This window comes from Mustela putorius, unplaced genomic scaffold, assembly GCF_011764305.1.
Source record: "Mustela putorius furo isolate JIRA1106 unplaced genomic scaffold, ASM1176430v1.1 tig00000095_pilon_pilon_pilon, whole genome shotgun sequence".
Classification (NCBI taxonomy): domain Eukaryota; kingdom Metazoa; phylum Chordata; class Mammalia; order Carnivora; family Mustelidae; genus Mustela; species Mustela putorius.
This window is the reverse complement of record NW_025421280.1, coordinates 39,604,855-39,631,547: the sequence shown is the minus strand read 5'-3', so window position 1 is coordinate 39,631,547 and position 26,693 is coordinate 39,604,855. Positions and strand designations below refer to the sequence as shown.

Here is a 26,693-nt window from a genome sequence, read left to right as displayed (position 1 = left end):
AGAAGTGACGTCACTTAGAGGTGGGGGCGAGCTGGTCGTTAGGGCAACTGACCTCTGCGACCGAACGGAGGCCGGAAGTCAGGACGGAGTCCCCCTCTCGGGCGGGAACGGAGCGGTGCATGGTGGGACGGTGGCGGACTCCGGGAGGTCGGCAGGGCCGGTCACGTGGCACCGAGCCGGCCACGTGGTGTTGCGGTGTTTGGGCAGCTGGCTCCTGGAGCCACGCATGCGCCGTGTGCCGGGGAGCGAGCGGTTCCCACAATCTTTTGCATTTACTCACGCACCCGTCGTCCCACAAACGCGCTCTCTCAGTCATTCAACGCATGGGACGTAAGGGAACGTCTTTGTTTACAGCAGGTGCCTAGTAGCCAACACTAGTTGGCAGTACTAGTTTGCAGTACTGCAAACCAACAGGGTTTGCTCCCGTTCCCTTGTGCTGGCGTTGACGAGCTGCAAACTAGTCAACTGGGACGTAAACTAGCCCTTTCCAGCGGATGGCGAGCTCTAAAGACAAAAGCGGCGTGCTGGGATTATGACTGGGGAGGCAGAGGGCCGGGGGAATGGTTAGGAAAGATCGACCTGGTAGAGGTGGGTTTGGGGGATGAGGAACAGACTCCGGGAATGGAAAACGGCGAAACTGAAGACTCACAACCGATCACCGTTAGTGTTAAAGTTGCAAGTAGTGTTCTCCTAATTAGCTTTTCTCCTATTTATTTTTTTAAGATTTTATTTATTTGAGAGAGACAGACACAGTGAGAGAGGAAACACAAGCAGGGGGACTCCTCGCTGCGCTGGGAGCCTGCTGTGGGGGCTTGATTCCAGGACCCCGGGATCATGACCTGAGCTGAAGGCAGATGCTTAAGGACTGAGCCACTCGAGGGCCCCCTTTTATCCTATTTAAAACACAGGCATATTTTTAAAAAGATTTTATTTATTTATTTGAGAAAGATTACAAGTAGGCGGGGAGGCAGGCAGAGGGGGTGGGGGGAGGAGGCACCCCAACGAGCAGAGAGCCTGATGTGGGTCTCCATCCCAGGACCCTGAGATCATGACCTGAGCTGAAGGCAGAGGCTTTAATCCACTGAGCCACCCAGGCGCCCCAAAACACAGGCATGTTTGAAGCCCGGAGTTCTTTAATTTCTTTTGCAGAAATAGGGGAGTGGGGTTTTTGGCCACTTTAGCTCTAGGAAATTTTCCTACCTGGAAGGAAGGACGCCTTAGGTCAAGATTTTGTTTTAACAGGGGCGCCTGGGTGGCTCAGCCAGTTAAGTGTCTGCCTTCAGCTTAGGTCATGATCCCAGGGTCCTGGGATCGAGCCCCGCATCAGGCTCTCTGCTCGACAGGGAGCCTGCTTCCTCCTCTCTCTCTCTCTCTCTGCCTGCCTCTGTGCCTACTTGTGATCTCTCTCTGTCAAATAAATAAATAAAATCTTAAAAAAAAAAAAGATTTTGTTTTAACAGACGACAATAGTTATAGGTTAGGATACTGCACCGTTTCAAAAACACCTGTTGTTTGAAGTCCTGGATTCATTTACTGAAGCTTTCTCGACTTATACAAAAACTGCCCTTAATTTAGGGGATTCACCGGATTCTGCTGATGTATGTGTCCCGCCTCTATTCGTTCCAAGCCAGAAGCTGGGCAGGATGTTCGTTGGTTCGTTGGGATAATCTACAAAAAGCGCCCGAATCTGGCCACTAACTCAGGTGAGAGAGAAAATCTGCACAACGAGCCCAATACACAGTTACAGCTGTAGAAAGGGGGCGAGCACAAACGAATACGGGAGCTAGAAGACCTGGCACAAAAAGCCTGGGCAGAAAGAACCGCGAGCATCCCGGCTTCCGGGCGCCAGCGGTGAGTGGTTTCCATGGAAACGGCCCTCGAAGGTTCCGCTCTCTCGCCGCCAGAACCAATCAGGGGCAGGGAGGGATCCAGCGCAGGCGTAGATTGCGTGAGCCTGCCCAGGCACCGCCTCGGGGGTGTGGGCGGAGCTGGGGCGCGCATGCGCCTTCTCCTTCGGCGCACGCGCCCTCTCCTTCGGCGCACGCGCCCTCCCAGCATTCAGCGGGCGCGCGGGCGGCGGGCGCCTCGGTCCCGGCTGCTGCGGACCCGGAGCGCGCGGAGGCGGCCGGCGGCGGCCGCTGAGGCAGCGCGGAGCGGACCGGGCGGAGGGAGGGGCCGACGGTGCACACCCGCCCGCCATGAAGCCCCCGGCAGGTACCGGCTGCCTCTCGGAGCGGCCCCGCTCAGCGGCCCCGGGCGTCCCCTGCACCCCCGCGCCTGCCGGGGACTCGGGCCTACGAGCCGAGCCCGGTGGCCCCCGGGGGGCGGGGCCTGGGTGGGGCGCATGGGTGGGCGACCCCGGACCCCGGCCCCTCGGCGGCGAGTGAAGGACCCCGCGGTCCCCGCGCTTCATCGTTCGGCCGCTCCGTGTGCGCGGCTTCAGCCCAGCGCTTCGGGCCCCGAGGGCGGGCGCCGGGGGGCTCCGGGGGACCCCGTGCGTCCCGGGCGGCGTTCGGAGCCGGGGCCGGGGCCGGGCGTTCCCGCGGCGAGGGTCGGGGTGGCTGACGGCGCTTCGCCCGAGAGGGCGGCCCGGGAGGGGCTTCTCGGAGGAGGCGGCCCGAGTGAGCCCGGACCCAGGGGGAGAAGCAGGGGAGAAGCCGCCGGCCTGCGGGCGGCGGGAACTGCGAGGGCAGAGGCGGGGAGGCAGAAGGCACCTGGGAGTCCCTTTTGTTTTAGGGGCCGGGGGCGTCGTGGAAGGGTTTTCGTTACGGGAGCGACGGGATGTGCGTCCTGTGTGCAGAAAGCGCCCGGGTCGCTGTGGGTGCCCCTGAGTTTCTCCTGCTGGCCGCCCCCCCCTTGTCCAGCCGACCGTCGTGCTGATTGCATTAATGACGGTCGTAATTAGGGTTACTCGGGCCTCAGGAGGGCGGGAGTCTTGCCTGTCTTGTTTGGGGCAGGTGGTTCTCCTGGGACCCGGCGCCCCGCGGATCATCGGTCTGCTCCAGTCTTTCAGATCCCGGCTCCTCCCGGAGATCTTGCGGGCCATTTTCCGGGCCGCTCTGGGCTGACCGCGCCTCCTGCCTTGTCCGCTTCTGGAGCCCTGGTTTACCACCACGTGTAACACAGACCCACACCCTTGCTCCCTGAGCTGGCGGCAGTCCGTTGGCCAGAACGTCCGCCCTGTCCTGGCTCAAGAGCCCTTATTTTTCCCACTTGGTGTATGTCGGGGGTCCTCAGCTGGCGTGATTGCGCCAGGCAGGGCACACTGGGCCGTGTCTGGGGACGACTGCGGGTGCTCCTGACGTGGAGTGGGTGGGCATCAGGCGTGCTGTTCAGTACCCCACAGTGCCCAGGGCGGACCCCCACCCCAGACGGTGACCCAGCCACAGACGTGCATAGTCATTAACAAACCCTGCCGTGGAGACGCCGAGCGCCTGTCCCCAGCCAGCAGGGCCTGCAGAGACCCCGTCCGTCTTCGGCGGCGTTCACAAAAAGGCAGGGGGTTTAGGACCACCGGGGCCCTGCTCAACTCCCTGCTGTGCCAGAGGGGAAACGAGGCTCAAGTGGGTGTTTCCCGGAGCAGCTTCTGCTTGCTCTGCATTCCATACTCTGCTGGGGGGTGGGCGGTCACACAAGCCTGTGTCCCTTAGCTCAAGTGATTCAGGGCAGCCGTAGGCATGTGAGGCGCCCCGGTGCTGCAGGGGTGCCATTGGGATATCTGAGAAAGGAACATGGGACAAAGAGTCCAGGGCTCAGGGCTCAGGGCAGAGGGGTTAGCCTGTGGGAAGGCCTGGGAGATTCCTTGAAGAAAGAGGGTGTTTCTAGGCACAGGCCAGCTGGCTAGACCTGCTGTGCAGGATCCAGTAGAGTCTGAGTGGTGTAGACCAGGGGCGGTAGAGGGCTTGCTAGTTTAGGCTTGTCGGGTCACATACTCGGCCTCCTGCCACAGCATTTTGACCCTGTGAGCTGTACAAAAACAGGTCGTCTTTTGCTAACCCCTGGTATAGACTTCCAGTAAGGCTCGAAGCGGGGTGGGGCCCTGGAAACGGAGCAGGAAGCTCTGACAACTGGATTCGTGCAGAGGTGGGGGTGCACACGCTCCGCTGGTTCACAGGGTTGAAGCCCAGGTCTGACTGCACGGGTTTGAATCCCACCTTTGCCCCTTGCTGGTGTGGGGTCATGGCGTGAGACTTGAATTCTCCAAATTTCAGGACCTCCGTCTGTACGGCGGGGACCACAGAGGACGCAGAACTGCACATCCGTGAGGGAGGGAAAGTAAAACATCCTTACCCTGAACACCGCACAGCAGTTTAAGGGACCGTTGTTTTTACAGACCACAGTCTCTCCTCCAAAAAGTCTTGGGTCCAGGGGTGTTTTAAAAATCGGTGATTTCCTTTGTTTGAGGAAAGTAGCATGGTATAAACGTTATGTTACGTCAGGGGATGTCAGGGGTAGCCCCCCGTGATCAATCGAGTTAACTCAGAGGAAGGTGTCTACTGCGTACCCACCCCGCCCTGCCGACGTTGGGGCTGGGCCATCATGGGGCGTCCTGGAGCCGAGGGGGTGTTGAGCAGAATCCCCGTCCACCCACCACTCGATGCATAGCTCGCTCTGCAGTCGCAACAAGCTCAAGCGTCCTCAGAGATCACAGCCGAGTTTGTGTCTCCTGGGATGCAAGAGCTTCTGCTTTAAGGGATTGGTCATTCTGTGCATCCCCCACAAAGCCCTTGCGTGGGGAAGCCATGCTTCTGTCCTTGTCCTCCAGCCCCTACTTAGTCGAACCCTAATTCTGCCCTTGAAGCAGACACGTTCAGTGTGGGGCTCTGTCTTCTCTGTCCAGCCTGTGCAGGAGGCGCCCTGGACACAGCGGCCCCGTGCTCCGTGGAGAACTACCTAAGATGGGACCTGAGCGCCCAGCAAATAGGGGAGCTCACCGTGGAGCTCATCGAGCAAACTAAGTGTGTGTATGACCAGGTGGGCGCGCAGAAGTTTGAAGACGTGTCTTACGAGAGTACCCTCAAGGCGCTGGCTGATGTGGAGGTGTCCTACACAGGTAATCCGGGTCAGGATCCAGGCAGGGGAGCCGACGCACCTCAGGCCTTGGAGCTCCTGGACCCTGGCCATGAGCGAGGCCTCCTTGTCCCCAGGGGGGCGGTGATGACTGGAGGAGCTGACGGGGTGTGTGTGTGTGTGTGTGTGTGTGGTTAAAGGCACCTGCTGGGCAAGAGGCAGCCCGGGGGGCACTGGTTCCCCCGCATGCCCTGCTGCGCAGCCTGGCGTACTTGGCTGCCCTGGGCTATGTCATCCGAGGGGCCAGAGCAGGACAGCGTGGCTGACAGCTCACGTGCCAGGAGCTAGCTCACGTGTCAGCCTCAAAACCAGAGCCACTCCTTGCTCCTTTCTGTGTCTGGGGAGACACGGGCTTTCTCTCCGGGCGACTCAGCTTAGTCCCTTTGCTTTTCTTCTCCCCACTCCGCTTTGGGAAACCTGATGCCACCTGAGAACACCTGGAGCCTGGTGTTCTCACCGCCACTCGACTGGATCCTTCTCTCCTCCTAGGGGTCCGTTGGCCCCCTTGTGAGCGCCGAGGCACTCAGTGAGATCGATGCGGTGTTGCTTCCCCCGGTCCCCTCTGTGGAGGTTGACAGTGTGGGGACAAAAGGCTGAGACGGTCTTAAAGCTGAGAACGCGGAGCTGAGGAAACCTTGCCCCTGGGTCTCTAGCAGAAGTCCTTCTTCAGGGAACCTTTGAGAGTCTCTCCTGGGGCTTCTCCCAAAGCCTCCGTGCTGTTGGCCAGGCGCCATGGGTTTCCGTGCTGCCTTTGGTGGTGCGCCTTTCTGGAGAGGCTGTCAGCAAATGCGCCACGCTGATCTCTGCCTGTTGGCCGCACCCCTGCTGGACACCAGCTTCGCTTCCACAGCCTTTCTTTCTGTCTCCCCGCAGTAGCCCAAAGAATTTTATTTTATTTTTAAAGCTTTTATTTACTTGAGAGGCAGGGAAAGAGGGTACACTTGTGCATGTGTGCATGACGGAAGAGGGCAGAGGGAGAAACAGACTCCCCGCTGAGAAGGGAGCCCGATACGGGGCTCCATCCCAGGACCCTGGGATCATCACCTGAGCTGGTGGCAAACGCTTCACTGACTGAGCCCCCGGCACCCACTCCCCGAGGAATTGTAAAGGGAACTAGAATTGAATCATGGCATTCCCCTTGGCCAGCTGCTCAGTGTCCCGCTGCCCTCCGGACAAAGGCCAGAGTCCTTTGACTCAGCTCCTCGGAGTTTGCGTGTGCCCGGCCGCGTGGCCACTTGCGTGCGCTCACACACGCTCATCTCGCAGCTTCATGCACCCGCTGCTCTGCCGATGTTGGGCTCCTCTGTGATCACAGAGCCCCTTCCTGCGCCCCCTCTGCTCACACCGGCCGCTTGCTTTGATCTCACACTACACTGTTCTGTTGTCACACTGGGTATAGTCACGTGCGCTCGTGAGCCTGTAAATCCCAGAGGGACAGGTGCTGTTTCTGTCCTTTTCACTGTCCTCTCTTAGGCCACGGGAGCGACCAGGTCGTGACTTGAATGCAGGTCTCTTCAATGCAGAGTGTATGCCTTTACAAACTAAGTGCTCAGTTGGGATCTGATTTTATATGTCACGGAATTTGTTGAAAGCATACATTTCAATGGTTTTTATATTCAGAGTTGTCCAGCCGTCACCAAGTTCTAATTCTAGAATATTGCATGACCTCAAAGCGAGCTCCTGTCCCCATCAGCTGTCATCCACCCCCTCCCCAGCCTCCGGCCCCCATTAGATCCCTGCCCATCTGTGGGAGAGCCTCATCTGGGCGGGTCACACGTGTGGACTCACACCCGGTGTGGGTTTCCGTGTCTGGTTCTCTCCCTCAGTGTCGTGGGCTCGGGATCCGTCCCCAGGGCTGTGCAGGGGGCGCCTCCCTCCTGCTGGCGGCCGTGTGATGCTCCCGTGCGTAGGGACCGCCTTGTGTGTGTCCGCCCCCCGTCAGCGGACACGTGGGTGATTCCCGGTCCTGCTGCGAGTGCGTGTGGTTTTCGTGTGACGGCGTGTAGGCACCTAGTGGTGCGTTGCTGGGTCAGGCGGTGACGGTTAAAGCTTACGCTCTCACGGCCGCCCCCGCTTCCTCTATTTAACGAGATGCAAACGTGCTCTGTAAGTGAGAAAGTGGTTGATGAGTTTAGGATGCTGCCAGCAGCAGCGTGGCTCTTCTTCTGGATCCTGTCATACTTCTCTGTTAGGGCCCTTTCCTTGGAGTTCGGGAGTTGGGTCTTTCCGCCGGACTGAGATCCCTGCGGACGTGGGTCACCGGGCCCCCTGGCCCTTTCTTCCCTTCAGCTCCCAGCCCGGGGCCCGGCGTGAAGGGCATTTCGCTGAACAGATCGGCGGGCGCGCCTGAGCCGCGTGCCTGATGGGGCCGAGGTCGGTACTGGCCGGTTTCTGCCGGGGCCGGTCTTTACGCCCGTCCTGTTCTCTCCCCGCTTCAGTTCAGAGGAATATCCTGGACTTCCCGCAGCACGTGTCTCCCTCGAAGGACATCCGGACGGCCAGCACAGAGGCGGACAAGAGGCTGTCCGAGTTCGACGTGGAGATGAGCATGAGGCGCGACGTGTACCAGAGGGTCGTCTGGCTGCAGGTGAGGCTGCGGCGAGGTGCCCGGCACGCACCGGGGAGACAGCGGGCACAGACCTGCGTCTGGATGGGTACTGCTGGGTCGGAGCCTCTGCGGACCTGATCGTGGTGTTCCTCAGGCCTCAGGAGGTGGAGAGTGAGGGGCCCCCGGGGTGGCGGGTGGGGGTCCCTGCGCGACAGTGGAGATGCGCTTCAGGCCGCTGAACCGAGCATTTAAGAATGGCCGAGGCGGTAGGTTCTGTATTGCCTTTGACTGCAGTAGAGAAACATGAGAGAATGACACAGAAACGCGGAGGAACACAAACAGTAGAGCCTAGAGCGCCAGGGACGTCGTAAGCCTTCCGTCCACGCACCACATGCTTCCATCGTCCTGACCCCGCCGGCTGCTCTGCAGGGCTGGTGTCGGGGTGAGCCGTGGGGGTGCACAGGCGCGCTTTCCGTCCGTTCCCTTAGCGCCCGTGTCCGCTCTGTCAGGCGGGCTCGGGCGCAGGCCCGGGTGGGTGGCTGTGGATGTGTGAGCAAGATTCTATGTAGAGTCATAACGTTGAGACCTTCATAGATGTGCGTGGGGTCGTAAGAGAACTGGGAGCTTGCCTGTGCTTGGCCTGGTTTTCCCAGCATAATGCTTTGCAAACCGGTCCCCATCACAGCCAGGGTGGTGGCCTGGAGGTCGCCCTCTGCTCCCATTCACATCCGACCAGTTACCCGTGGGAGGTGCTCCAGGCTGGTGTGTGTTTGGGCTGTTCCCAGGAAGGAGGTGCTCGTGGGCAGGTTTCGTGTGAGCATGAGTCTTTGTGTCTCTGGGATGGACGCCCAGGAGAGCCCTTGTCCAGTCGGGTGGTGGTCGTAGCTGCTGTCCCCAGCAGCCACACCGTCTCGCGTTCTGCGGGGAGGTTTGCACGAGCGCCCTGGTCTCCCGCCCCCTCACTGGCCCCTGGCAGTACGTCCGTGTTCTGTCCCACACGGGACTGTGGTTGTCTTGCTCTAGGAGAAAGTGCAGAAGGACTCGCTGAGGCCAGAGGCCATGCGGTACCTGGAGCGACTGATCAAGCTGGGCAGGAGGAACGGGCTGCACCTGCCCGAGGAGACTCAGCAGGTGAGTGCCGGCCCGCAGGGGTGGGCGGGGGCCCTGGCCGCTAGTGGCCTTCGAGGGCCCGGCCTTGGGCTGGGTGCCCACCTCTGCTGCGCTGCCTGAGTTCTGGGAGGCGGGGTCTGTGTGGAGCAGCTCTGCCTTTGCACCCACCCTGCTCCGGGTTCTCCCGGGTCACGGTGTGGCTTTCCCGAGAGCGTGGCACTCCCTCAGCCACGGAGAGCGGGCACGGTGCAGGGGGCACAGCTCCGCTGCTCCTCTCCGTGACTCGGGTGCCATGGCATTGAGGAGGAGCTCGCGCCGGCGGGGCCTCCTGTTCTCCGAGCTCTGCCGCGGCAGCGTGGCTTCCCCTGATGCCACAAGTGGCTCCCTGGGACAGCAGCTGGGTGTCCCGCGGGCAGCCCATGTTGGACACCATCTACCTGGCAGTAGTGTCAGGTCCCACAGCCTCAGGGCTTGGCCCCTCGAGACGGCGCCGACATGACACTGCGGTCCCACATCCAGGCTGTTCTCTCTACTTCTGAACGACTGCCGTATGGTTCAGAGGTTCCCGCCGCATTTTCCCCGTGTTCACGTCGCTTGCAGAGCAGCTCACGCAACCCAGGAGACGCTTGCTCACTGTTTCTTACGTAATGGGTCTAACGTGGCACAGCAAGGCGGGGGGAGAGGCACGGAGCTCTGCCCTCCCTGTGCGCCCTGCCGGAAGCCTGTCCTTTGGGAGTTCTGTGGGGGCCTTGTTGCGTGGGCGTGACTGATGACACCGTCGGTGACTGCCGGACTCTGCAAGCGGGGCCCTCCCCGCCCAGCGCAGGCAGGAGGCGCCTCACCGCTCCGTCCTCGGGGGCGTCCCACAGTTGTCTTGTTAACGTGCCCTGAGTGCAGTCGGAACGGGCTGGGGATAAGGAGCACGATGGTCCACACTCCTGTCGCTTGGGCAATTTATTATCGTGTCTTGTTACCACAGGAGAAACTCCACGGCTTTTAGGAGCTGTGCGCCAGGAATGACAGCATCGCCTGTCATAAGCCCGGCCTCACAGGAGCGTCTCCTGCACGCTGGCCTAGACCAGCGGGCGAGCAGGGCCGTGCCTGCCCCGTCCTGCGGTTAATCACGGAGGATCTCCGTGTGCCCCACTCCCTCCCCGCTTTCTCCGGGCACCGGGCAGCCACATGAGGGAGACGGCTGGGCCATGGGCTCTGGGCTGGCTGGTCTGCAGACACGAGGTGCCCTTGGGTGGCCACCCTTTGGAGAAGACAGTTCTCCAGGGTCAGTGAGCCCCCCGGGGGGGAAAGCAGCAGGACACAGGAAGTGGAAGACGCAGTTAATGCCGACACGAGGTCTGCACCCAGAGCTTAGCGAGCGTCCCTCTTGTCATTTAGAAGGATGGTTTTCCGATTAGTCCAGCACATCTGCCTTGTGGTTGCAGAAACCAGGGCTCTGAGAGATGAGGCGCGTGTGTTGTTAAAACCAACGGCAGGGAGGGGCTCCGGCTGACGTGTGTGGTGCGGTGTGCGACTCCTGGTCTTGGGGTCGTGGGATCGAGCCCCACGTTGGGTGTAGAGATTATATAAGAATGGACACGTGTTTAACGTGGGTTTTTTTTTTATTATTACTATATATCGTTGGGGCAGAGAGTTTGTGTGTGCGTAAAGCAGGGCGGTGCAGGGAGAGAGAATCTCAAGCAGACCCCCTGCTGAGTGGGGAGCCCGATGTGGGGCTTGATCCCTGGACCTTGAGGTCACGACCTGCATCGAAACCAGGAGTTGGACACCGGAGCCACCCAGGCACCCCCGTAAGAATTAAGAAACTCAAAAGCAAAAACACAAAAAGCAGGACCAGTGGGACTTGAGTCAGATTCCACGGCAGGAGTCGGCCCAGAGCCCGGCGCGGCACCCACTCCAGTGGCTGCCAGTGCCACAGTCTGCCAGAGCGGCGGACGCACAGCTGTCGTTTTCATTTGTATAAAGCCAACTCCGCACCTAACTCAGGGCTTGAACTCGCGACCCCAACCCAGAGTCACGTGCTGCCCTGAGCCGGCCGGGGGCCCCACGGTTCCTGAAGCTCCGAACTCTTCAGGGTTGTTTAAAGTCTGGCGTGTGTGCACAGGCGGGCGGTGGGCTGCACAGACGGTGACGTGAGAGCCCCCGTGCCGAATGGGACACAGGGAGCCCGGCGTGGAGCCGGGGCAGCGGGCTGGGTGGGGACCCCGGAGGGCACCCCGGAGGGTGTCTCCCTGCCGCGTCTCAGAGCAGTAACTGGCACGGCTGCCGCGGCGGGGGTGGGCAGGGAGGGCGGTGCCCGGCGCAGGGTTGTGGCTGGCGAGGCCCAGTCTGCCTGTGTGGGCTGATTCCGGCCAGGGTCTTACCTGAGGAGCCCCGCGTTCCCCGTGAACCCGCCCCCGCCCGCCCCTGCTGGCGCAGAGCAGCTGTTGTCCCGCCGAGGGGTGGGCTCTGCTCTAGGCTGCCCTGGAGGGGACAACGGCTGACCTTGGGGCCCCATCAGTAGTTCCCACGTTGAGGCCTAGCCCTGCTGCTCTGTCAGAACGTCCGAAAGCCTCGGCTGTGGACTGGAAGGCGGTAGGGTCCAGAGCGCTCTTGGTGGGGGATGCGTCACAGATCAGGACGCTAGCCTGAGGTCCCCGGGGTCGCCAGGGCCGCTCAGTGTGGAGGCCGCTGTCTGTGCTGTCGGCACCGTGCCGACGGGTGTTAGAACCGGATGTCTGTGTCTTCTGCGTGTGGGGCCCCGCCCCGCGGCGGTGCTCCCCTCACAGCTGTGCTCCTCCCTGCAGAAAATCAAGAGCATCAAGAAGAAGCTGAGTCTCCTGTGCATCGACTTCAACAAGAACCTGAACGAGGACACGACCTTCCTGCCACTCACGCGCGAGGAGCTGGGTACTGGGGGGGGGGCAGGGGGGCGGGGCGCTGACTCGAGGTCTCTGCCACCACCCGCAGGCTTCCGAAGTGCGGGGGCATTTGTGTCCCACCGCCCTGGGCGAGGGGGTTTCTTCACTGGGAGCAGTCAGCGCTTTGGAATCTGCGTTTCTGGATCCTTCCTCGAGCAGTGCCGGGGGCGCTGGGTTAGGCGGCTGAGCCGGCCGGGTTCCCCTTCGGGACCTGCGCCCCGCCTGCTGGTCCTGTCTCAGTCTCGTGAGAGGATCGGACCGACCGAATCCGGCTGATGGTCGTTCCCGAACCCGGCTGTAGGCGGGAATCCCCGAAGGTTGGGGCCGAGACGTCTCTTCTGATTTTTACTCTCTCCTTCGCTTGGCCCAGCTGTTCCGTCTGGAAAAACTCCATACTGTGGGAAGCCCCGTGTCCTCGGCTGTGCCTCACGAGGACGGTGCCACGCCTGTGTTATTCCCGCGGTGGGAGAGTCGTCCGTGGGCCTGCGGGCCTTCCCCAGGGGCACACCTCGCGCCGGGGAGGGCGGCCAGGCGCGGAGCAGCCGCGTCAGAGGGAACACGGCCCACGGCCCCTGCCGCGCCGTCGAGGACACTGCCCGTGCTCCCCTCCCCTGTCGGGCCTGCTCCTGGAGCCCCCGTCACATTGAGTCGCGCGACTCTTTGGGCTCCTGTCCTGACGAGCCGCCCTTCAGCCATTCACGGAAGCGTCACCCCTGATGTGGACGCTTCCGAAAAGCTCAGGCCAGCGGTCGTGCTGCTGCCTGTGTGAGCCCCGCCAGTCCCGTGTCAGGCGCTGGGGTGTCGTGGCTGTGACCTTGCGGCTGCCTGGCGGGTGGCCGTGCCGGGTCTCGCTGCCAGGCCCCCCGCCCCCGGAGGTCCCCAAGGGCAGCTTGCTTGCCGAGGGGCACGCGGTAGCAGGTGTTCCTGAACGGGGTGTGCACTTTGCTGCCCTTTGTTCTGGTTCATTCCCTTCCCTGCCTGGGCCTTGGGCGGCAAGTCCCCCCACATGGCTCCCATTTAAGGACAGGTGGCCAGGCGTCCTGGCCAGAGGAGGGTCCTGGGTCTCGAGCTCGGCAGACGAGTTTGCTTGCCCACTTCCTCGCGTGGGTCAGCTCTTCCGCCCATTTGTCTGGCCCGAGGGGCCTCGCCTTCTCAGCCTGGCTTCGCATGGGGGCATCTGGCCGCCCCAGCCTTGGGGAGCAGGACCAGCTGGCCTCGGGGGGCGGGGCGGTGACCGCAGCCAGGGTGGCCTGGCCAGCCTGCCGCGGGTCATGCTCCGCAAGCGTGGGGCGCGTGTGGATTTTCCTCGGCTTGCCGGAGGGAGAGGTGGTGTCTGCTTACAGCTCGGACAGCGGGTCTCTCTCTGTCCCCCTCCCCGTACCCCGAGGCTCAGGTGCTCGTTGAGGGGCTTCTCTGTCCGGGGCCTCCCTGGAGGTGCAGCTGCTCCCCCGTCAGCGGCTCCCCCGGGGGGCCCTGGGCTGCGGTTCCTCACTGACCCCGCTGGGTGAGGCTCCCGCCACCGCTTTTCTGACCCTGTCATTCCTCATGCGTTCGTGTGCGGGTCTCTCGGGTCAGAACCGCCCAGCACCCCTCAGGAGTGGGTTTATCTGCGGCATCGGTGTGGACGGAGGACGGTGGTTACCCCGGGGGCTGTGGGCCGCTGCTGTCCCTGTTTGGGTGCTCAGCTCGTCCCACTTCTACCTCGGGCCTCTGCAGCGTGAAGTGTCCCTGTTACCCCGCGAGCGCCTCCCTGGGACTTGGGTCCCAGGCCCGTTTTGTCCTCGCCCGGCCCGTCTGCTCTTGAGAAACGGTGGTGCGGCTGCCGGGCGTGCCGGTGCTGCTGTGGGCTTGTTCCCAGGCCCCGTCGCAGAGTCAGGAAATGGGTGTCTGTGCACACGCACACACGCACACGCATGTGCACACGCGCAGCAGGCCTGAGGCTCTGCCCGGCACTGCCCACCCTGCCGCACGGCGTCCCTCCCCCGCTGGACTAAGGGCAGGGCCCCGAGTGAGCTGCCCTTGGAAGGTGCTGTGGGCCGGGTGGGAGCCGGTGGCCCCTGTTGATTTTCCGTCTGCAGTGACGCGCCCGGATCTGTCTCCGGGGGATGGTTCCAGGGCAGGGTGCTGGGTGGGGGCTGTGGCAGAAGTGCGGCCATCCCGAGGCCGAGGGCCGCACACGTCCTCTGCCGGTGGTGCTGTTGGAGGAGGGATGAGGGGAGGGGCTGCGGTTCCTGGAAGCCCCGCGTCAGGGGTTGAGCTGCGGGAGTTTTTCCTCCCTGGGAGCCCTGGTGGGAAGGGCAGCAGCTCTCCGTCCTCCCGGAGGGGCCCAGGGCAGGTTGGGGAGGCCGGGCCTCGCGTCCTGTTCCCGCAGGCCCTCAGCCCTGACCTCTTGCGTGGAGGGGAAGCCCGCCGCCCGGGCCCGGCAGCGTCTCGGGCCTGTGGCAGCGACGGTTTCCTGTTCCCGCAGGAGGCCTGCCGGAGGACTTTTTGAACTCTCTGGAGAAGGTCGGGGATGACAAGCTGAAAGTCACCCTCAAGTACCCACATTACTTTCCTCTCCTGAAGAAGTGCCATGTGCCCGAGACCAGGAGGAAGGTGGAGGAGGCCTTCAACTGTCGCTGCAAGCAGGTGGGAGGTCACGGGCCTGTCCTGTCTGCGCACTACCCGCTGGGCTTGGGGGTCGGCAAGCCCCGGGCGAGCTCCATGCCGGGTCTGGCTGTGGGCCCATGCCACAGCTCAGGGTCTGATCTCTTCCCCAACCCAGTCCCGTGTCTGTGTGACCGTCCACTGCTCCCACGCCGTAGCTTTGGTCATCTCCCTCCACCGGTGGCGTTGTGGGGCTTGAGCGGGCTCTGGAGACGTGCCCATCCCTTTTCTGTGTCTTGTGTGGCGGCCTGGGCCCTCTAACTGCAGCCGGGGGCGCTTCTCCAGTGCACAGACCTCCGTTCCCACATAGACACTGTGTGTGTGTCCGCGCCGTGGGGTGGCCTCGCTTCTCCAGTGTCTCCAGCAGACGGGGCTGAGCGCCCACGCACGGTGCCCCTGAGGCTCCCCTGGCCCGCGTCACTCTCCACTCGCGGCCTTCGAACCCCTCACAGTTACACCCTTTCTGGGTCCAAAAGGGACCCGAGGGCTTCCGGAGACGTGTGTGTTACGGGCAGACCCAGGGCAGTCACAGCCACTTAGTCTGTGGGAAGGGGGTAAGAAGTGAGCCGCAGCTGGCTGGGCCTGGCGTTCTAGAACCGTGCTGGCCGTGGGGCTCAAGTGGGAGAGGGTGGGCCGGGCGCCCACGGAGCGGTTGCTGGTTCCTTCCAGGAGAACTGTGCCATCCTCCGAGAGCTGGTGACCCTTCGGGCCCAGAAGTCCAGCCTGCTGGGGTTCAGCACACACGCCGACTACGTCCTGGAGATGAACATGGCTAAGAACAGCCAGGTGGTGGCCACTTTCCTAGGTAACCCCGTGCCGCCCCCAGCTTCCCGCCATGCGTTCCCGGAGTGGGGCTCGGGGTATTCTTGGCTGCATGTGATGAGGCTTCTGAGAGCCCCATTGTGTCCACTCTGTGGGGGGTCCTGACACCTCCCTGACCCCGGTTCAGCCTCGAGGGGCTCGAACCGGATGGCTGAGTGTAGGGTTCTGGGATGAGCCTGCATCCACCCCCGCTCTTCTGCCTCCTGGTGTGAGCTCTGGGCAGGTGTCCGCAGTGATGCGGTCCTTTCCTGCCCGGGGTAGGGGACTGAGCTGAGGCGTCTGCCGTGCCCCGGCACCCCCCACCCTCTCCCTGCACCCACCCCCATCCCCAGCTGCTGCGGGGCGATGGCGATGTCGGTCTGGGTCGTTCCAGCAGCCAGGCCTTCCGGGCGGGGTGCGGGGGCCCAAGGCTGTGAGGCCGTCGTGCTGCGGGCGGGGGCCGGTGGGGGAGGTGCCGCGGGGAGGTGCCTAGCCTTCCCCTCTGCCCTCCCCAGATGAGCTGGCCCAGAAGCTGAAGCCCCTCGGGGAGCAGGAGCGGGCCGTGATCCTGGAGCTGAAGAAGGCCGAGTGCGAGAGGCGGGGCCTGGACTTCGACGGGCGCATCAACGCCTGGGACATGCGCTACTACATGAACCAGGTGGAGGAGACGCGCTACAGCGTGGACCAGAACCTGCTCAAGGAGTACTTCCCCATGCACGTGGTCACCGAGGGCCTGCTCGGCATCTACCAGGAGCTGCTGGGCCTCACCTTCCACCTGGAGGAGAGCGCCGCGGTGTGGCACGAAGACGTGAAGCTGTACTCCGTGCGGGACTCGGCCTCCGGGAGGCTCATCGGCAAGTTCTACCTCGACCTCTACCCAAGGTGCGTGCGAGCCGGGCGGTGGGCCTCTGCGCCTCGCGTCCCCGTCTGTGAAACGGGTTGTGGGGCTGCCTCAGCGCAGACTCAGGCGAGGGGCTGGGGGTGCTCGCCGTCTGGGGAGGACGGTGCCTGGGAGGTTCCGGCCGAGGGGGTCAGAGGAGTGTGGGGCAGGCCCCCGGCTCCCGGGCACTTGCTCCCGAGAAGCAGGTTTGAGCCACTCCATGCGTCCAGCCGCCTTGGCTGCCAGATGGTCGAAGGGGTGCAGAATCGGGCTGGCGGAGCCGGGACTCTCTTGGGGTCGGGAGCCCTGTGGGCCGGGCAGCGCATGGAGCAGATCCCAGCCCGGCCCAACCCTGCCTCCGTCCCCAGGGAGGGGAAGTATGGGCACGCGGCCTGCTTCGGCCTGCAGCCAGGCTGCCTGCGGCATGACGGGAGCCGCCAGATCGCCATCGCGGCCATGGTGGCCAACTTCACCAAGCCCACCCCGGACGCGCCCTCGCTGCTGCAGCATGACGAGGTGGAGACCTACTTCCACGAATTCGGGCACGTGATGCACCAGCTGTGCTCTCAGGTGGGTGCGGCGCTTTGGGCGGGCAGTGCTGGTGGCTGCGTCTGGAGGCGGCCTCCACGCTGCACGGAGTACACCACCGGGGTCACCACGGCCATGGTGATGCTGTCCCGTGCCAGCTGCCGTCGCTGAGCCCTGCGGACGGCTGGCTTGCGGATGGAAGTGCGTCCCCGGGGGGGTGGGGGTGGGGGTCTGCGGTCAGGGCGTCGGCTGCACAGGCCCTTCCGAGGCCGTTCTGGGCGTGGAGCCCCCAGTCTCCTCACGTCCTCACACGGCCGTCCCTTGGTGTGTCTGTGTCCCCCCTCCTCTCATGAGGATGCTGGCCGTCGCATTAGGGCCGCACCAGGGAGCGCCATTTAAGTTGGATGTTTTAGCGACGGTCAGTTCACCCAGTTACGTGGCCGTCACAGCTGTGCCAGCGTTGGGGAACGTCTCCGTGACTGGAAGGAGCCTCAAACCTCTTAGTTGTCCCCACGCCCCCACGAGTCCCCTTCCCGTCCGTGGAGGGGCCTGGCCTGGTGTGTCGCACCCGTGGACTCCTACCCCGTGTGGCCTCCTGTGTCTGGTTTCCTCCCTGCACATCGTGACCTCAGGGTCCGTCCGTGGGGCGGCGTGTGGGGGCCTCGCTCCTGCCGGGCCAAGGCCTGTGCCCACATGGGGGATGCACTGAGAAGCACGTTTTGAGCAGAAGATTTGACCTTCGTGTGCAGTGCCCCGCCTGCTTCCTGCATGGATGCACTCAGTGTGTCTTGTTGGAGGGTCACGTTCTCCTGATTTTCAGGAAGTTGTGGCTTCAGCTCTTCCCCCTCGTCCCGCCGCGCCGGCTGTTGTCTGCGGGGTGAGGGTTGGTGCTCGGCGGCCAGCGGCTCCTCAGGCGGGTCCGTGGCTGTTCAGCCCTGTGGACCGTGTGCCCTGGCTGCGGCTCCTGTTCGAGCTCCCCTCAGCTCTCCCTGCCCGGCGCTGGAGGCTCACGGGCTTGTCCCCCTTCTGCAGTGAGTCGCATGGCTCCCTGTTTCCTTCAGGTCTTTCCAGATGCACAGTCAGAGATTCGCAGCTCTTCTTTTATTTTTATTTTATTTATTTATTTATTTTTTTTTTAAAGACTTTACTTATTTGACAGATCACAAGTAGGCAGAGAGGCAGGCAGAGAGAGGGGGAAGCAGGCTCCCCGCCGAGCAGGGAGCCTGATGCAGGGCTCGATCCCAGCACCCTGAGATCATGATCCAAGCTGATGGCAGAAGCTTTAGCCCACCGAGCCACCCAGGCGCCCCAGTATTCGCAGTTCTGTGAAGTGGCTGCGAGCACAGAGTTTGTGGATCCTGAAGCAGGGCTCCTGCGGGGGCGCAAGGTTAGGTCCCCGTGTCGTGTGTCTGATACGTCCTGCTGGCTCGTTGCACTGAACTCCAGCCCTCCGCGCCGTAGCCATGCATCCGACTGTGCTGTGCTGCATCACGGCCGTCGTGTTCTCGGGAAAGCCGGAGGGCACGTCAGCGTGGCAGTGGGGGTCCATTCTATTTACTCATTTCTGAAGATCTTATTTACTTGAGAGACAGCGCACACAGGAGTGGGGACAGAGCAGGGAGAAGCAGGCTCCCTTCCGACGTGGGCTCCATCCCAGGTCGCTGGGATCATGACCGCCAAAGGCGGGTGCTTCACTGTTGGGCCCCAGGTGGCCCTGTGGGGATCCATTTAAACAGCCCAATCGCCTACCGGAAAAACACAGAGACGGGGGGAGCTGTCAGCAGAGCATGGAAAGACCCGGTTAGAGCCAGAGCTGAAGCCCAGCGGCAGAGGGTTAAATGACCACCGAGGGCCGCAGGTGTTGTTTTTGGGGTTAGAAATTGTAGCACCTAACAAGAGTCACAAGTAGGGTCTGTGGGTAGCGAGGCCCAGCGCGCCTGCTCTCCCAGTTCCCTGCCTCCCTCTGGGCCCTGAAGGGACTTGCCCAAGGCCGGGGCTGCTCCTTTGGCTTAGTGGCTGCCAGAGCGGATTCTCGCAGCACTTGAGGGAAATTTCTGACGTGAAAGCGGAGTCAGCACATCGTGCCTCCGACGCTGCCGTGCAGCTCCATCACCTCCAGGCCCATGCCTTTTGGGGTCTGGGACTTTTTTCGGGAGGATCTAGGGCTTTTTGAGAACGTTGGCTTTGTGGATGGACGAAGGGAACGTAGGTGGCCAGGGGTGGCTGTGCTCCTCGTCCCCGTGTGTCCTGGGCCGGGATGGCTGTCATCCCCCTGAGAGCCTCTCCTGTCCCGTCCCCAGGCGTCGGGGCCTCAGGCAGCCTGCTGTCTGCTGGCCCAGCTGTGCCCGTCCGGAGAGCGCTGTGTGCCCGGGCAAGGCCGGCGGCTAGGAGCTGGCCCGGCAGGGTCCGGCTCTCCCTGCAGCGCTGCCCCCCCCACAGGCGGAGTTTGCCATGTTTAGCGGGACGCACGTGGAGCGGGACTTCGTGGAGGCCCCTTCGCAGATGCTGGAGAACTGGGTGTGGGAGAAGGAGCCGCTGCTCAGGATGTCCCAGCACTACAAGACCGGCGGCGCCATCCCCCAGGAGCTGCTGGAGAAGCTCATCAAGTCCCGGCAGGCCAACACAGGTGCCCGCGGGAGCCGCCCTTCGGCCCGGGGGCGTCCAGGAGGCCTTGGCGCTGAGGCTGGGGAGGCGGGGAGCCTGGTGCCTGCCTTCACGGGGTTCTGCGCTGCTGGTGTGGGAGCTCAGGGCCGGCCTCCCTGTCTCCTTCACCCCGTCAGGTCTCTTCAACCTGCGCCAGATCGTCCTGGCCAAGGTGGACCAGGCCCTGCACACCCAGACCGCCGCAGACCCCGCGGAGGAGTACGCCCGCCTCTGTCAGGAGATCCTCGGGGTCCCAGCCACGCCAGGTAGCTGCCCGCGCGGTGCGCCCGCCGTTCTGGAGGGGGTCAGGGTAGTGGCCATTCGTGGAATCAGAAGGATCTAGTCAGGCCCGTTTATAGATGGCAGCTGAGGCCTGGGAGGAAGCGGACGGCCTCTGGCCCCCTCGCTCTGTGCTCTGGGGCCTGCCAGCGTGTGGCGGGCCGCTGGTGGGTGTGAGTGCTCCGTGCTTCCTCGCCGTCTGTCCTGGCGCCCGGGCTGGACGCTGCTGCTCTCGCCGCCAGCCGCGGAGCTCCCGCACCCTGTGCCTCCCACGCCCTGCTCCGGAACAGGCCTGGCAGCGCTGCAGAGACCGGGGGATCATTGCCCTGGTCGGAGAGAGTAGGTCAGGCCGTGCTGTCTGTCCTGGTGCATCATGTACGCGCTTGGATTAGCACTTGTGAGAGGAATTGGGATTCTAGCGTGGGTGTTGCGGCTCTGTTTTATCCTACGAGCACTTTAATGTCCCTTTCAAAAAGCTCAGCAGCGTGTACTCTCTGCTGCACGGGCCTGTCTTGATTTATCTTCTGTGTGAACTCTTACGTGGTAGCAGAGAGCGGGCAAAGCTATGTTTCTAGAAAGCTCCTGCTTTCTACAAGTGTCGGGGCAGTTTGTCTCCTCCTGGGTGTGTGTGGGTCACCTCTGGCCGGGCTGGTTTGAGGCCCCCTTCTCCTGGCAAGGGGCCCTGAGGGGGCGGGGGATAGACGGGCCGCGGTGAGAGCCATACCCCGTCTGTCCCAGGGACCAACATGCCTGCAACCTTCGGCCACCTGGCAGGCGGCTATGATGCCCAGTACTACGGCTACTTGTGGAGCGAGGTGTACTCCATGGACATGTTCCACACGCGGTTCAAGCAGGAGGGCGTCCTCAACAGCAAGGTGAGGGCCGGCCGCACCGTGGGACGGGGCCTGTCTGCGGACGGAGCAGGGGGCCTCTCGGCGCTGTCCCGGCTGCGTGGGACCAGGGGCGGGGGCTGAGGCACCTGCTGGTCTTTGCGAGGTGCTGGAGATGGGCCCTCCCTCCTCTCCGAGGTTCGCCACCCCGGACCCTCCTGGGGCTGGGGGCTTAGGCTACTTTCCAGGCCTGTGTTCTGTCACCGCAGAAGCTCGGCTCGGCCAGGGCTTCAGTCTGTGATGTGAAGGGCCTTGAGGAGTTGGGAGTGGATGGGTTCCCGCACACGCGTGCTTGTGTGCATACTGTGCACACAGTTGTGGACACGTGTGTGCTTGCGCACGCATGTTCTCTCTGACGCTGACACAGTCACCCCCCGAGCCCACTCGTGGCGGGAGCGGGGGTGCTCGAGGGCTGCTGCCCGAGGACTGACGTCCCCACCCTTGTCCCTAGCAGGTCGGCATGGACTACAGAAGCTGCATCCTGCGGCCCGGTGGCTCCCAGGACGCTAGCATCATGCTGAAGCTCTTCCTGGGCCGAGAACCCAAGCAGGATGCCTTCCTCCTGAGCAAAGGGCTGCAGGTGGACAGCAGCGAGCCGCCGGCCTGCTGACGCCCCAGGCGCTGCCGGCTCCGGCCCCGGCCCCGGGCTCAGCGCCCCGCCCCCGGCTCCTGCCATCCTGTTGCCTTAGCTCCCGGACGGGGCACGGGGTGGCCCGCAGCTCTGGGTGGGGGGTCGGGACAGGGTGAGCAGATGGGGTGTTAGTCCTCCCTGTCCGTTCCTCCTGGCTGGTCTCCACAGGCCACCCCCCCTTGGCGGCCGGCCTGGGCTGATGGGCTCTTATCCTCGAGAGGCCTGGAAAGCTCGTGTCCCGTCAAGCCCGCCAGTTCGTTGCACTAATCCATCCCTCTCTCGGGAAATGTTGTGAGTGGAAAGATGGTGGTTCTTGAAATGCAGCCATTAAAAAACAGGAAAAAAAAAAGGAAAGAGAAGAGACTGTTGGCCTGGTCTCTGACTCTTGTCCCTTCTGCCCTGTCGGGAAATGTTGTGAGTGGAAAGATGGTGGTTCTTGAAATGCAGCCATTAAAAAACAGGAAAAAAAAAAGGAAAGAGAAGAGACTGTTGGCCTGGTCTCTGACTCTTGTCCCTTCTGCCCTGTCGGTGGTCGCACGGGGGTGACGTGCCGGTGCGCTCGGTACACCCTGGACTTCTTGGCAGTCAGCCTCAGGCTGGGGACGCGGACCGTCGACGGCGGCTCTGGGCTGGCGTGGCCTGGGTGGGACAGGTCGGGGTCCCTGGGGGCCAGCTGAGCTGCCAGACTGCGCACAGGGGTGGGGGTGCCGGTGGGAGCCGCAGAACGGGTGTGTGGTGCCGCTTACCAGCAGGGACCTGTGTCCTGCCCTCCTCCCTGCTCCGGCACAGCCCCGGCCCCTGTCGGACCAGGCTCAGCTGTTCTGGAAGCGGGGAGGCCACAGCCGCCCGCCTGTGCCCCAGCAGCTGGGATGGTGGGCGCAGGCCGCAAGCGGCCGCCCGCCCTCAGGCCCGCTGGGCACAGCTCCTGTCTCGGCCCCTTGGCCAGACCTAGGGCTTTGTGATTTGACGGGTTCTGATTAATGGGCGCAGCTGCTGGGTGCCAGGCCGTGACCTTTCTGGGCCATGTGACCTTGAAGACTAAGGCACATGTGGTCCTTTTGGCTCAGCTCCCTCTGGCTGCGAGCAGCACAGCCAAGTCCGGGCTTGGGGGACGCACGGCCTTCCTGGGTGTCCTGGTAATTCTTCGGAACGCCTCGGGATATTTATGGCAGCAGTGGTGGCTCGAAGGGGTTCTTGAGCAGGACGGGTCGGTCTCTCCCCTTTCTTTGGTCTGGGCCATCCCATGTGTTCTCTGTTTCTTGGTCTTTGTGCTCCTTGGGAACCCTGCCCCCTGCCCTGGAATTGTCCCCACCAGTCCTGTGTCTTCCCCTGCTCTGAGGGACCGATCCGTGATCCGTGGAGTGAGCGGCTACGGGGCTCCCTGTCCTCCTCCCTGAGGCAGGCGGCCTCGCCTGTCAGGCTGGCCCCTCGGCGGGAGGTCTGCCCCCTCGCCTGCCGGGCTCGCCAGCTCCGGGCTCGTTGGCTGCGGCGGCTGCCCATAGGCAGGCCTGGCTCCCTCCTGCTCCCGCCTCTGTGTCTGAGGGGGCGGGACGGGGCCCAGAGCCAGGGCGCCCCCGGTGGGGGGGATGGTGCTGGCCCTTCAAGGCAGCTGTTGCGTATACTTCAACCACTGGGGTTCTAGAAGGAGCAGAGACAACCAGCAGGGGCCACACCTGGGCCTCCCACAGGGGCCTCTGTCCAGCGGTGGTCATGTCAAGGGGCCGGGGCTCTCCTGGCCTCTCCCTGTGCCGAGCCCCCAGAAAGCCAGGATCTGGTGCTTGTGCGAAGTCCGGGTGTGGTGCTGGCATCCCCAGTGGTGCACCGGGCCGTGGGGGGCTGGGGATGGGGAGGGAGCCACAGGCCTCCCGTGTCCCCAAGTGGGCAGGTGGGCTTCGGAAGATGGGGATTGCCATGCAAGGCCTGCTTAGCACCCCTGGACCGCCTTGCTGAGGGCTGTGGGGCTCAGGGGTCTGTGGCCTGCAACACAGGCCACGCACCTGCTCTCAGGTTTGGTTGAGGATGGTCTGGAGAGCTGTTGGATCTTGGCTGGTGGCCTCGAGCAGCTTCACCCTGGAGGAGCTGATGGGCTGTTGTGTGACTCCTCTCGGGGCTGTCACAGCTGGCGCATCTCAGGACTGGGCCAGTGTCCCCTGCTTCCTGGGCAACCCCCCCAACAGCCTGGCAGGACCTGGCCTGCTGCGGCCTAGTGGTGAGCACGACTTTCTCATTGTGGGAAGTCCCACGTGGATCCTGCATCGAGTCTCAGGCTTGGCTTGGGGGGTAGTGGGGCCCCGGGGGGACTTCCAGCCCAGGTTAGGTGGGAGCCCGTGTGACACAGGACACCGAGCTAATCTTGGCCGCGTGCGGGGCGCGGGCTGGTGCAGTACTCTTTCTCACACAGCCCAGACCTCCCCGGGCTTGCCAGCCCGCAGTGCAGGAGGTGGGGGACCACTCCATCCCAGAGGGGCCCCCGGGCCCCTGGCTAGGGCAGGCCCTGCGGCTTGTCTCTCCAGCCGGAGTGCGGTTCACTGTGACAAGCGGCCTCCTTGGGCTGGTGCTGCCAGCGCCCTGACTCGTGTTGAAGCTGGGGATGGAAGTTCTGGGAGGCACGGCGACCCGGCAGGGGCGTGGGGGACCAGTGCCACGAGGGGGGCCGCTCCCCCATGGCTTTGTCCCGACGAACTGGCGTTCCCTATTCTGTTCCAGCCGCGTTGAGTGGTTCTCTGTCACCTGCAACCCACAGCATCTGTCCTTGGTCCTGGCCCTACTGACCCCCGAGATACGTGGCGGCTGAAGCTGGGGTTGCCGAAACAGACTGGCCTCTCGGCCTCCGAGGACCGTAGGGGTCTCCGATGGGGCGTCGAGGTAGTCGGGGTGGGCGGGCATGGGGGGGTCCTGGGGAGGGTTGTGTTGGCTCTGGTCTGGGAGGGACTTGGCGGTCCTCACCGTCCCGGGGCCCGAAGATCGGGACCGCCCCAGCCTGTGGCCAGTCGGGCTCCAGCCTCCCGCAGGCTTCTGTGCGCGTCTCGGGACAGCAGCCCCGTCTGCAGGGGGCTATGCATGTGTTTGTTGTTAACAGCTTCGTGGAGGTGAAATCTCCATGAAAATCACATATTTGAAGTTTTGTTGCTTGTGTGTCCCCACGAGAGCATCAGCACGGTCAGGACGACATGCTTGTGGCATGTGCCCCCGCCCCGGCCGGGCCCCTCACGCTTGCACCCGGCCTGTCCCTGCGCACACGGCCCATGCTCTCAGGGTTCGCACAGCTGTGCTCACCGCGGCTCGTCCGGGTTCTGGTGCCGAGGCTCGTGTTCCGGGAGGCGTCCCCGTGGGGCCCCTCCTCATTCTTGCTGTGCTGGTGTGTCGTTTGGGTGTGCGTTTGTTCAGCTGGTCTGCTGCAGGGCTGGGTCCGGTCCGGGGCTGTCAGGAGTAAAACAGGTGGACATTCCTGGGCCTGCCTTCGTGCAGGATGTAGGCGCTCAACTTTCTAGAAGTGGGTTTCGGCTCTTCCGGTAGGTGGCTGCGGTCTCCCGCGGCGGGTTTACGTTTCTCCTTCCCTTGTGGTGAACGATGTCCAGCCGCTCGGCACACTTCCTTGCTGTCGTGTGTCTTCGGTGACCCTCCTACCCTGTCTGTGCTAGCAGAAGCGCTTGGGCCCGGAGACGTCTGCGTGGGCGAAAGACGACGGTTTGTGACCGCGTCGGACGTTAAACACGTAGAAGTGAGGGGACGAAAGCGGCTCTACCCTGAAGCCGCGGCCTCCTGCCGAGGGAGGGGAGAGCAGAGGGGCCGTAGCTCGTGCACAGAGGAGAGGGGCTCGGGAGACCCCTGTTCTCCCCACTGGAGGTTCCCAGACCCTACGATCGCAGGTAAAATTGCGGCAGACTTTTTTTTGTAGAAACTAATGGATGATTCTGAAATCTGTATTACAACTCAAAGAAGCTAGAGTGGCCGAGGAGGACGGCCAACCCAGGGATGGACAGAGCCACTGGGCAGCCGCAGAAACAAGTCTGGGAGCAGAGCCGCACGTGGTGCCTGTGATTGCACCCGAGGCTTCTCTGCAAGTCGGCGGGCCCGCAAGCTCTCAACACCGAGCCCTGACCGGCCGGCTCACACTCTGCACAGAAATGAACCTAAAATGGATCCTCGATCTAACGTGAAAGGCCCGCCCGTATCTGCAGTATGTCCCGCCGGCCCGCGCGTGGCCTTTCTGAGCCGAGGCTGCGTCACCCGTGGGAATTCGCCATTTGCAGAATGAATGAAACCCGCAGGCGGACAGCAGTACCGGATTCGCCCATGGGGCGGCAGGGCCTTGCCACATGTAGCCGCTGGAGGCTCAGAATGCGCCAGAACGGGTCTCGACTTCCTGGGCAAGCGTAAAAGAAATGCGGCATTTAAATCTACTGGCCGAGCAAATGGAACAGATAAAGTTGGTTTTTGTTTTTTTAATGATTTTATTTACTGGAGAGAGAGCAGGGAAGCAGGGGCAGAGGAGGAAGCAGGCTCCCCGCTGAGCAGAGCCCAATGCGGGGCTCGATCCCAGGACCCTGGGACCATGACCTGAGCCGAAGGCAGAGGCTTTACCAACTCAGCCACGCAGGCGCCCCAGGAACACTTGAAGTTTATGTCAATAATGTATCCTACTTAACCCATCGTGTCCAGAATATTTCAAGGTGTTAACAATAGGAAAACCCAATAAGGAGACATTGTATGGACTTTTTTTTTCTTTAAATGAAGCCTTCAGAATCCTGTATCTGTTTCTGGCCGTAGCACATCTCAGCACAGACCAGCTCGATAGCCACACAGGGCCGACGCCTGCTGGGTGGGACAGCAGGTGACCGCACAGGAAACCAGCACACGGCACCTCGGGCGGGAAGGCTGTGGTTCCCGTCCTGGCCCCTCTGTGCCCTGCTTCCCTTAGAGCGCATGTCTGCTCAGGGCGCCTGGGCCTCCAACCCGAGGTCCCGGACAGGGCTCCTTCCATGTCGGGCCACCGGCCGCCTCAGCAGGTCCCCAAGAAGGAAGATCACGGGTGAGGCAGATGGACGCCTGATCCAGCCTGTCCCGGCCAACGACGTCCTAACTCTCATGAGCGCAGTACGCCTTCCCCGGAGCAACGTAGATTGAGCCTGGAGCCCTGTTACTCGTAGCCACAGACGAAAGTCCAACAACACTGGATATTTTATTGACGACCTGGAGAAACTGCCCCAGAATGATGCATCCGGGGAGGGTCCTGAAGCGTAAGCAGGGGCTGACTTCTACAAGCTCTCGACTCCCGCGTGTGGGTGCAGCCCGAGGCCCGCACTGTCGCACAGCCGCACAGCTTTGTCTACACAGATCTAGGAGCCCTGCTTGTGAGCTCATATATGGAGATTGTGGGGAGGGGTGTTTGGGGTAATGAAAATCGTACTTCGAAAGCACAGGACCTGTTGGTAGCGTGAAAATGTGTAATGAGATCCCGCAATAAGAGCCCATCCGAGTGGAAGCATTTTACAAAGCGGCATCAGGATGGGGAGAGAGTGAGCTGGCAAAGTCCTAGTGGAGAGCAATTTGAGGTTATCTATCAAGATTTGAGATGTAAATACACGCACCCCCAAATTCCATATCTAGGGTCTGAGTGACATACACGCACATTTGGTTGAGTTGTATGTGGAACGTTGGTTGTAGCGTTACTTATAGTAACGGGAGGTTGAAGACAACTCAAATGCCCACCAACGGAGAAATAGTTAAATTTGAACAAAATACGTAATTT

The 26,693-nt window shown here is 62.7% G+C and overlaps 1 protein-coding gene across 3 annotated transcripts; it reads left to right on the top strand.

The window, feature by feature from the left end:
* The first annotated feature begins 2,057 nt into the window (after window positions 1–2,057).
* Window positions 2,058–21,402, top strand: THOP1 (thimet oligopeptidase 1). 3 transcript variants are annotated; one of them, XM_004777967.3, is made up of 13 exons: window positions 2,058–2,214; window positions 4,841–5,053; window positions 7,509–7,657; window positions 8,642–8,749; window positions 11,530–11,632; window positions 14,111–14,271; window positions 14,959–15,094; window positions 15,606–15,972; window positions 16,339–16,540; window positions 18,938–19,124; window positions 19,279–19,407; window positions 20,159–20,295; window positions 20,765–21,402. In XM_004777967.3, exons 1-13 carry the CDS (start codon window positions 2,199–2,201, stop codon window positions 20,918–20,920), a joined length of 2,064 nt encoding a protein of 687 aa, XP_004778024.1. In that variant the 5' UTR covers window positions 2,058–2,198; the 3' UTR covers window positions 20,921–21,402. The 3 variants fall into 3 exon arrangements, with proteins under 3 accessions (XP_004778024.1, XP_004778023.1, XP_044943012.1); XM_004777966.3 differs by having other exon boundaries at window positions 20,762–21,402; XM_045087077.1 differs by lacking the exons at window positions 2,058–2,214; window positions 4,841–5,053; window positions 7,509–7,657 and adding an exon at window positions 7,935–8,060 and having other exon boundaries at window positions 20,762–21,402.
* Window positions 21,403–26,693: the final 5,291 nt, after the last annotated feature.